At 48.1% G+C, this 11,232-nt stretch overlaps 1 protein-coding gene across 1 annotated transcript; it reads left to right on the plus strand.

The window, feature by feature from the left end:
• The first annotated feature begins 3,915 nt into the window (after positions 1-3,915).
• HOXA4 (homeobox A4) lies at positions 3,916-6,222 on the plus strand. Its single transcript, XM_043872196.1, has 2 exons — positions 3,916-4,623; positions 5,178-6,222. The coding sequence occupies exons 1-2, from the start codon at positions 4,011-4,013 to the stop codon at positions 5,522-5,524; spliced, it is 960 nt and encodes a 319-aa protein (XP_043728131.1). The 5' UTR covers positions 3,916-4,010; the 3' UTR covers positions 5,525-6,222.
• The last annotated feature ends 5,010 nt before the right edge of the window (positions 6,223-11,232 follow it).

Raw genomic sequence — 11,232 nt, forward strand, 5'->3', positions numbered from 1 at the left:
AATGGGGGTGTGCCAGATGAGAGGAAAGGGAACAACTGTGGTGACTGCTATTACAGCAACGAACCCTTCACCACATCTGGGCCAGTGAGATGAAGAAAGCGGAAACCCCCTGTATTCCTCACTAAGACAAGTATGTGTCTCTTCAAGAAAACCTTGTTATTGGTTAAAAACGTGCCACACCTTAGGAACATGTCAGCTTCGATAACCACAGACACCTCTTAGCTAGTTTTTCAAGTCAGAGAAAAGGTACCTGCAGAAGTTATCACTTTTAGAGTGCTTACTTTTTTTTTAATTTGGAGGATTTTAATCTTTAGGCCTCTGACACAACCCTGGTTAAAATTTATATCTAATCTGAATATGAGTTTCATATGCCTTACGCCTGGGTTGTGTTCATTACTATAAACTACTGTTAAGGAAATTACCCCAAGACAACTGATTGATCAAATGGCTGATAAAGTATTGCTTCTCCAAAATCCTATCGAGTATAGGTAGGGGGGAAGCCCTCAAATGCCACTATCAGGCATTCTGAAATTCAGTCCCTCTCTTGAGCGCTCCAGAGACGTGCTTCAGATAGCGAACAGTCAGTCTGAGGGACCCTAGCTCTAGAGAACAAAGGACAAATACAGTCAATACATTCCATAACGTTTACATTTCCTTTGCTTCCCCCCACCCCCGCCCCCGCCTTGATTTTCCCTGAGAAGGAGTGACCTGGGCAAAGCATCCTGCTCTCTAAAAGGCACTGTATAGACCTTTTAGAAGCGCAAAGTCCAAGGCCGAGGTGAACTTCAGGTCAGCGCGTCTAACAAATATGAAAATGTCGGCTGGTGAAGGGCGCGCCTTGTGATTTAACAAAGACTGTCAATGTGTAAGATTAATAAGAAACAAAATGCACACGGTGTCACTGTTCGGTCACTTTGAAACTTGGGACAGGGTTGCATTCAAGAGGGAAGGCTGTTCCAAATATATTCAAAATAATTCAAATCAAATTCAAACTAGGCTGCAAAACACTGCCTCCCTCTCACCCTCTCTCTCCCTCGGACTCCCTTTGCTTTCCTTCTCCAGTTGGGATTTGAGGACATGACGAAAAGTTATTTCACTTAATGGGATTTTAAGAACGCTTTGGTTAGGAATATATATTATCCCTGCACATGGATATGAGGAAATATGCTTACCAGTTTCCCAAGAAAAGGATAACGCTTTCACCGTGCTTGGGACTGGAGCCAGTTGGTGTGCGAAGATTAGCATGTTCCCACTCTGCTTGATTTCAGGGCATCCCATCTTTTTTCGGGCAAGATTCTGCCGGTAAACTTCAGTTTATTTATTAATTGAGTTAGTTTCTTCCTGGCTTTACGTTGGTGTCTTGAATCTCATGTGAAGGCAAGAGGTTTTTTTGTTTGTTTGTTTGTTTTTTCAAAAGATTATTTCATTCAGTGGAATGATACTATGGCTTGCAAAGAGAGATTGTGGAAGGATCAAAAAAGATACTGAGATTGTTTATTACAGCCATAAATCTTGCAGTAAAATGTCAAAATGTCGGTGTGGGAGATAACACTTGGTGGTCCTGGCTCCGTTTGTGTTTATGATAGGAACCACAAAGACAAGTTACAGGCCTTGGGGGGATTCTGTGTAAGCCCATCTTCCTAAAGGAATAGAGCCACACGAAACACAGGCGCAGTTAACTCGTTTAGGTTAACCATATACAAAACAGTGCCTGAACCTCCTCAATACTTTTAAATAGAAACTGGGTGGAAGGTTCTGAGGCTAAACAACATGAATTTTGTGTTTTAGTGTCTGTAAATAATATTGAACAGACATGGTTAAACCCTCGTCTGATGACACGAGGAGGGAGGTAACATTTCCTTGTCAGGTTTTTTCTTCCCTGAAGCTCAGTGAGCAGTTTTGCTAATTACTTTATGAATGTATATATTATTCATGTTATATAGTATACATATGTATATGTTATTTTTGCTTGCGGTACAGTGATATTGGTTTAGGCAGTTCTATCACAGGCTAGATATTTCCCTTGAGTCTAAAGAGGATGTCTAAAGATTACACTCAGTGTTGATTTCTGTCTGTGGCTTAGGTTTCATTTGTAAAAATTTTTAGGATGCCCCATGTCGATGGACATCTCTCTTCAAATGTGGAAAACCTCTTTGTACCACTTCAGGATGACTGCAGCTAGAAAGCTAACATGATCCCTTTTTTAACCTCTTTTCCTAAATTAGTTTAAAGATTAGTCCCATATAATAGGCTTTATGTGGCTAGGCATTAAAGACTATCCATCAAATGGATATATTCCAGCATTTCGTAACTCATATGAGTAACCCATATAAATGAAGATAGAATTGACATTCCTTTTGAAGTGTCTCCAGGCTTAGGCTGTAACTTTCCTTGTCTGCGTTCCAGACTGTTGTGAGAAGGCTGTTTATATTGCTCTTTGAAAAATCAACTAAGGTGCACCAGCTGAAAAATACTTGCTTTGCATGCCAATATGAAAGTATTTTTAGAATGGTGACTATGGTACTTTGCACTGCTTTAATTTAGGCTGAAAAGAGGATCTAGGTGTGTCTATTACTCAGAAAAGGAAAGGGAAAATACACACTGTGAGGAAGGCATCAGTATTTACTTCAAAGATCAACATTAGGTGGAATTAATAAGTAATTTATTTGTTAATAATGGCGTAATTAGTTTACCCATCAAATTTCAATTACCAAATGGCAGGCAACAGCCCTCTCTCTCCTTTCCAAAGCTACTGACATCGTTAATATGCTAATTTTCAGCAATTCAGAAATTATAGATTATCTTTAAATATAACTTTAACGTCAGATACAGCCTGAAAAAGCAACACCCGAAGACAAAACAAAATTCTTAGCGGGAAAAGACCCGTCGACACAATGCCTATGCTATCCTTAGCTTGTTTTTGCTTTGAGATTGTTCTGAAGTAGGAAATTGTTGTTCTCAATGGTGAATTTGGTGAAGGCATCGACGCTTCTATCTATCCCCACCCTTGGGCCACTTTCTTTCTCACAATCGCACCTACTACATTCAAGCATATTTAATTCTAAATCGACACTTCCATCAAATGAGACGCTATTAGGAAATTCTGGTTTTTCTTAGGGAAATAACCAAATCAATTCTGCTTCTAAAAGGAAAAAAAAAAAAAAGCTCATCCGCTTCTATTGGAATAGTCTTGTTTCAAATCTAGGGGCCGATTTCCCTCAGCTGCTGACCCACCCACCCTTTTCGGCTCCTGCTTGACTTCTCAAACAAGGTACAACGGGCGAGGATGCGGTGAGCACGATGTGGGGAAGGAATCAGTTGGTGAGAAAACTGGTCTGTTGGCCCCATTCGTTTTATTCCGGGGCCAGGATGAAAAACGGAATACCACCCCATCTCGCCTTGGTCCCGACGCCATTCCCTCCCCTAGGCGGCCTCGAACTCTGGAGGACTCCAAGCCAAGCTAGGCTGGGGCCCGAGGTCAGCGCTTGGCCGCGGCCGCCTGGCTGCCCCGAGGCCTAGGCCAGGGCACGCGTAGGGCTCGGTCCCGGCATGCGAGAGAACCAGAAGCCTGCGGTCCCCGAATTGCCAGCGGGACTCAAAGTTGGGGGGTTGGAGGACCAAAGCGCGAGCTCCCTCCCTTCGGCTGAAGTGGGACAGCAGCATCCATCACCCGTCCGCGCGCTTCCTGATCCGGGTCCGCGCGCGCGGCGCGCACATTGGCGGGGGCGGGTCACGTGGAAGTACGGGGCGGGATGCGCGCCGGCCGGGACGCGCGCCGGCCGGGACAGAGGGCGCGCGCGCGCGCGCGGGGGGGGGGTGGGGGAGGAGCGGCGCGAACTTCGGTGGCGTAGGCGGCGGAGGGAGGGGGAGGGGTGGGCTCTTGACAGCGGGGGAGGGGAAGAGACCGGAGGAAGGGGGGATGGGAAACGAGGCAGGAGGGGGAGGGGCCTCGGCGAGCCCAGAAAAACGACAACGCGAGAAAAATTAGTATTTTTGCACTTCACAAATTAATGACCATGAGCTCGTTTTTGATAAACTCCAACTACATCGAGCCCAAGTTCCCTCCCTTCGAGGAGTACGCGCAGCACAGCGGCCCGGGCGGCGGAGACGGCGGCCCGGGCGGGGGCCCCGGCTATCAGCAGCCCCCAGCGCCCGCGGCCCAGCACCTGCCGCCGCCGCAGCAGCAGCCCCAGCTCTCCCACGCGGGCGGCAGTCGCGAGCCCCCAGCCTCCTACTACGCGCCTCGGGCCGCCCGCGAGTCCTCCTATCCCGCGGCCGCGCTCTACCCCGCGCACGGGGCGGCCGACACCGCCTACCCCTATGGCTACCGCGGTGGCGCCAGTCCGGGGCAGCCGCTGCAGCCGGAGCAGCCCCCGGCGCACGCCAAGGCTCCTGCGCACGGCCTGCACGCGAGCCACGTCCTGCCGCCTCCTCCCCCGCAGCATCGTGCGGCGGCCCCCGCGCCCCCGCGGCGCTGCGAGGCGGCTCCCGCCACCCCGGGCGTCCCGTCAGGGGGCAGCGCCCCCGCGTGCCCGCTGCTCCTGGCAGACAAGAGCCCGCCGGGCCTGAAGGGCAAGGAGCCCGTGGTGTACCCCTGGATGAAGAAGATCCATGTCAGCGCCGGTACGTGGCGCCGCTGGGGAGGCGCGGAATGGTGGGCTGGGGCCGAGCCGGGTTCCAGGGCCGGGGCGGGGGTCAGGGGGAGAGGCCCCTTAGGGGAAGAGGGCCTCGGGAGGGGAGCACCCAACTGGCCCAAGCTACAGTGGGATGTGGGTGTGTGAGCGCCAGCCAGCCGCCTGATTCCAATGTGAGAACCCTTTTGTACCCGGGGTCCCTTTATCTGGAGATTTACGAGACGACAAACTGTTAGGGCAGTAATTATAGCCCCCATAAATTTAATTGCCCTGGCAGAGGCTTCAGGCCATGTGTCTTTGAAGCTTTTCTTCAGCCCCAATGCCCAGCACTATTCTTTATGGCTCTCGGGTGTTTCCCGTTGTCAATAGCCTGTGAAACATTTTCTTTGCCGTTTTATGTATCTTGCGTGAACTTGGTGTCAGGTTATTATATAATGATGATGTCCAATTGCTCTTCCCCACCCCACCTTCTCTTTCCTCCTCCTTTCCCTCTCCTCCACTCCCTCCTCCTTGGCTTTCTCCTTCGGGGTTATGGGCTTTCAGTCAACCCCAGTTATAATGGAGGGGAGCCCAAGCGCTCCCGAACCGCCTACACCCGGCAGCAGGTCTTGGAGCTGGAGAAAGAGTTCCACTTTAACCGCTACCTGACCCGGCGTCGCCGCATCGAGATCGCCCACACGCTCTGCTTGTCTGAGCGCCAGGTCAAGATCTGGTTTCAGAACCGAAGGATGAAGTGGAAGAAAGATCATAAACTGCCCAACACTAAGATGCGATCCTCCAACTCCAGCTCGGCTTCAGCAGGCCCGCCAGGAAAACCACAAACTCAGAGCCCGCATCCGCATCCTCACCCCAACCAGGGCTCCTCCGCACTGACTCCTTCCTCTATGTAATCTTCCAGAGCTCTAGACCAGTTCTGTCCCTCACCTGCTTTTCTCCTCTCTTCTGCCCCTTTTCCCATCCACCCGTCCCCATCTGGACTACGACTGACCCCCAAACAAAACTCAATTTGGTGAAAAGGATAATAAAAAGAAGCTGTTTTGCGGGTAAGAAAGCGTGTGAACTGGTTGCCACAGAAGAGAAGGCAATGACCAGGATGCTGGTTGGTGGGACAACCTGCTGGCCTGGACAAGGCTGTCAGCTTTGGATACCTGAGAAGGACCACTTGGCATCAAATACTTTTGAGATGGCTGAAGCCAGTCGCACAACTCATGTTGACTGGGGACATGTACATTTGTTGCAAGCAGAAGAAAACAGACCCTTTTCCTACCTTCCTTACCTTCCCCTCCCTCCTTAAGGCAGCTCATAAAAGCTTGTACTGAACTGAATAAATGAGTAGCCACTGTGGACCTCACAAGATTATTTAATTCTCAAAAATGTATAGACCTCGATGGTAGATGTGACACATGTTAGTTTCCCTTCCTTTCATTTATTTAAAGTATTGTTATGGAGATATTGTCTTATTCTGAGGCACAATCTTGGAAGGGAGAGTGCATTTAGTCCCACGTGCAGCTGTACAAATTGTGGTGTCGCTCTGTAGAAAGCCATGTGCTAAGAATAAACTCTGTTTAAAAAACAAAGTTCTAAGACATACTTGTGTGTTTCCTACTTTTAATTAAAGAAAAGTTCTCTGAATTGAAATGGTTGACCTTTCGTGTAAAAATCCTGTAGATGGTTTGGGTTGCATTCACTTGGACTGACTGCTCACATAATTTGTTCAACTTGAGCTGAACTCTTGTCAAGTTTGACCCATTGTGGGAAAAGTTCCAAAGAGCAGGAAAGCTCTTGAGCTCTGAGAGGGCTCCTCTTCTTCCCAAACTTGGCCAGGCTTTCAAGCTTCAAGTCTCTGTAAGGCATAGAAACGTGTCCTTCTCTGCAATGAAAGGTGAAACCGCGCAGTGCTGTGGGCCCACGAGTTTCTGCAGCTGTTCTACATGCTGAACTCTGAGCACACTTGGAAAGAAGTGGTCCCTTTGGTATTTATTGCACCTTCACACTTAATCTGCCTGTTTCCCTGGAGATAAAAAATAGTTTGTACAAAGAGTTGAGATTGCTTTTTATCTCTTGGATGTTTTTAAGGTTCTCTTCACTAACTGCAACTTGGGATTTTTGTTTGTTTTTTCATTTCTTTTTTTTTTTTTTCCCAAGCAAGACCTTTAAAAATAAACTGAATTTTTCTGGTACACCCTCCAAAGTTTTTTTGGAGGAAAGAATAATGACACCTTAAGCAAGGTAGATCTGGGAGTATTAAGTGTTGGAAGAAAGCCAAACTCTGAACTAGGGACATCTTCCTTAAGTACTCCCGGATCTCACTGTGTAACCTAGAGATCTAGATTCAAAAGGCTGAAATCAAACCCCATTTCTCAATCTTTATAGCCCTAGTATCTGCTTACTGATTTACAAATTTGTAAAGAGGATTTAGACTTGATTGTCACTGAAGGGAGTACTCTCCAACAAGATAGAGAAAACCAACAGCCCCTAGTCCCAGAATATTAGAACTATCACCTGACCTTGAATGAGTATGATTTTTAGTTCATGTAATAATTTTAGCAGAGATGGGAAAGGGGTCTCACCCACCTCCGCAGTATCAAAGGGGTTTTAGTCACATTTTCCCATCAGAGGCTGACTACCCTTAGCCAGCGGTCAGTGCTGTTAGACCTTCCTCCTCAACTGGTCTGTGCGCCACAGGCAAGGGTGATCCATTTTCTACCTGGGAACAAACCAGATCTTAGAGGAAAGTGGACACCAGTCTCTGAGAGGCCTCCTTCTCTCCCCAGGAAAATTCAGGAGCAAACAAATACATTCCTTCCCAAGTCAGGCCAAACCTGGCATAAAGTGCATTTTATAAGGTGTGAACAGTGAACGGGTGCCAGGGAGCTCTGGAAGCCCTGCAACTACCGCTAAAACTTATTAACCCTCCCCCTACTACATGCACTTGTAAAACGAAATTAAATCATGCTGAAAATAGCAATTTTCCCAGGAATCATTAATCACCTCATACAATAAATACTTCTTTGTAATTCAACAGCAATTCTGAAAGGCATTCTCTGGGAAAAGTCTGTGGAGAAGCGAGGGATCTTCTTGCAAATAATGTGGTCTCGGGCAAAGACTCAGCATCTTGGCTGTCTGCTCAAAAAATGCCTAGACTCTTGGTGGAAATTGAGTGTCGAGCTGCAAAACCTCAATTGGCAGATTATCATCATTTAAGGTAAATTCTTATATTTCTCCTTCGTAGGAAAGGAGGGATACGGGGGCATTCATTAACTTCATATGGAGGCACTTGTTTGGGGGTGGAAGGAGATTTTCTTAATCTATCCAAGAAAAGAGAGAAGATCAAGATTGTTTTTCTAATCCTCCCTGACCGAATGTCAGTTTTTGCCCAAGCTGTCTTGATTATTAAGGTATTGGTAAGTTTTACAAGGCCAAAATTACCCACAATGATTATGTCATTTCTTCAAATGATTTACCTGCTTCAGATTTGGTCTTTAAGGGAGCTTGTTATAACAGCTTAGAAAATCCCACTTTGTGTTTCAAAATCCTGCATTGTCTGCCCCTTGCTAGGGCAACCATAAGAGTTCACCCAGAGGACAAATTTTCTATCTCATTAATTGTTTTTTTTTTTTTTTTTTTGAGTGAACCCTATGGGCCCCACAAACCCTTGACCTTTAAAGACAGTATTTTGTGTAAGCTCTGTAAGTCTCGTACCAAAATGACCCTTAAACATGCTCCCTTCTTCTTTTTCTCTTTCCCCCTCCTTCCCTCTAACACACACTCATCAGTTTTAGTCACAGAGCCACACTGTGCATGACTCCTGAGATAAAAGTTTTGTCAACATCTGAAATCAACCTAAATCGGATTGGAGACACTTTAATGGTCACAGTTTGAATTAAGTACTTAACACTATCCCCCCTGAAGAAAAATGGCACTTTGCAGGCTCTCTTTCCTGGTTTTGCTGAAATCTACGATATACCCGGTGTTTTATTACAGCAGGAATTCAACTGTGACAGGCATAGTAGAGTACTTAATACCCAGGATGGAGCTCCTGGGAAGATTACCTAGATATATGGTGAGTGGGCCCTGCAGACAGCATCTCTGACTTTATATTCAGCTGTCCCAGGATGCCCACATTCCCCCCACCTCTCAGCTTCCTCCCCTTGGAGTGGGTATCACTCTCCCTCTATCCCTTTCCATTCCCTGAGCTTCCAAAGTGTGCTGCTTTTCTCACCACTGCCTGTCCTACCACCCTTTCAACATAGAAACAGGCTCTTTGAAATGGAAAGAAAGAAAACCCCAAAGAATCTATGTAGCAAACAGAAACCTGGGACTTCCGGTGTGGATGAGTTGGTTTTGTGGGGCAATAGGCTGTTCTTTGTACTTCCTTAGTCTCTGCATCCCCAGCTGCCGTCAGGTATGGAAGAACTCAGTCTCACCTTTTCCAGCAGCTGCTCCTGTTGCCCCTTCTATGTACTATACACCAGCCTGAGAATAATTCTTCTTCCTTTCTCAAAGAGTATGGGCTGGGAAGGAGGAGGAAGAGAGCGTGTTCTGACTCCTTGACAGTAGCAGGGAGGCTGCAGGGGCTGCTGTAAAGCGTTTTAGCCTGAAACTTCAGTCTTGGAACTCTGGCATCTCTTCTTCCGGAGGCTCCAAACTCCAGGAATAACCACTCTCCCTACCCCCACTTTCAGGCCAGCCCTACTCTCTCTGTGATTGATTCCTGGGGCTAAAAGAGATTCCTTGATTGAAAGAATGTCCAAGGTGAAAGAGATCTGGATGCCATTTTGGTTCAGTTTTCTCAGTTTACCAATAAGGAAACTGAGGCAGCTGAATGCTTCCCTTTTATGTTCTTTATGTTAATCCGCATGTAGCTTGAATAGAGTCTTTGGTCTCATCTTGGATGGGGTGAGTGTACAGACATCTTGTCTCTGCAGAAGCCTCTTCTGCCTGGAATGGGCATGTGCATCTGGGCTTCACTTGAAACTGAGGGGAGGGCCTCAGGTGTCCAGGGGCCAGGGAAGAAGGGTGGCTTCTTGCCTGATGAGCCATCAAAGCACTTGGGGAAATTATGTAACCAAACTGCTGTAGCCAGTGTGCTAAGACAGGTGGGTTGACCTCTGGACTCAGGAGGGAACGGATGTCAGGGCATCTGACTGTCCACAATTCTCCTAGTCCTGGAATGACTATTTCTAGTATGCTAGCCCTGAGATTTCTGTAGGTGGTGCTGCCTCGGAGCCCGTCAAGGGCGTCTGGGTTCTGGAGGCCTAGGAACTAAAAAAGCCAAACAAGGACCCTGGTTGCAGCAGATAAAGGTGTAGCGCCTGTTCCAGGGAGATATTGAAATTGTAATCTTTGTGGTCACGTGGCTCATTAAATAATTAATGTGGATCGTCAGGAATGGATCGGAGTCATCAGGGCCTCACTAGGAATGAATCTCAGAAGTGACTCCCCCAACTTCCTATTTGATTTTTAAAAACACACACCGTCAGATTTATATCCAAAAGCTTTTTAACTACTTCAGGAGGGGTGGAGAGAGCCCGTCAGCGGGCAGGACCCGGAGCTGGCCGACCCACGCTGGGTCGTGGGCTTTTCCCGTAGGGTTTCTGCGAGTCTGGGGAGCGCGGCGCGACCGGGGAAACGTGAGTTCGGGTTCGGGATTTCTGCGGTCACATCTTGGCTTTTGTGATGAAGTGGGACTGATGCTCAGACAGTTAGTAATGTTCTGATTCACACTGGGGAAGGCTGCAGAGATACCACAGGACGGGCGCGCGGCTTTGTTCAATTTTCCCGGTGTTCATAAATCACCCGCGCCCGGCGAGCGAGGGAGCAAGCGAGCGCCAAAAACGCCGGAGAGAGAGGCCGCGGCGGCGGCGGCAGTGGCAGCCATTGCAGGGGAGAGACCTGGGCAGTGTCTCTTTGTGACTCATTAGTCTGAACGATTTATGGTGGAACAGCAGCCATGAATATTTGACTTGGGGATAAGGAAACAGCAACAATAATAATAACCATAATAATTACAATGCTCCTAAGAGTCAGGGGGTGAGTGGGTGGGTGGCGGTGGATGGCGGCATAGTGGATCTTTCTGGGACTATGTTGAGTGGCAACTGCAGGGTAGCTAAGCCCCACCTTGCTTAGGGTCAGGCCACTGTCCCCAAGGCCAGGGGGCACTCCCTTTGGGGACACAGAGAACAAGTTTGAATAGAGGAAAGGGGCCCAGCATGGATTTGGAGTTCCAAGTGCTTGATGGACACTGGGGGCTGCAGGTCGAGGTGGTGGCAGAGAGCAGCGAGGGGCTGGTGTGCAGCCACTTGTTCAGTTTATTAGGGACCCATGAAACCTGAGGGTCAGGGGACTTGTCAGCTATTTGGTAGCCCCTTTTGGCACTCTTAGCAGGATTGCATGGATGCAGGACAGCCACTGGGGCTGATTTGGGCAGGCTGGAGTGTGAGGAGGAGGCTGCCATGACGTGGGTGAAAGGATAGTGGGGCAGGAACAGGGCTATGGAAGCAACTGGACCTCAGAATCCCAGCCCAGCAGAGAACTTCTCTAAGCCAGGGACCCAGCACCCAGGAGGATTCTTTGCCCCTCCTCAGTGTCGTCTTTG

This window comes from Cervus elaphus, chromosome 18 (assembly GCF_910594005.1).
Source record: "Cervus elaphus chromosome 18, mCerEla1.1, whole genome shotgun sequence".
Classification (NCBI taxonomy): domain Eukaryota; kingdom Metazoa; phylum Chordata; class Mammalia; order Artiodactyla; family Cervidae; genus Cervus; species Cervus elaphus.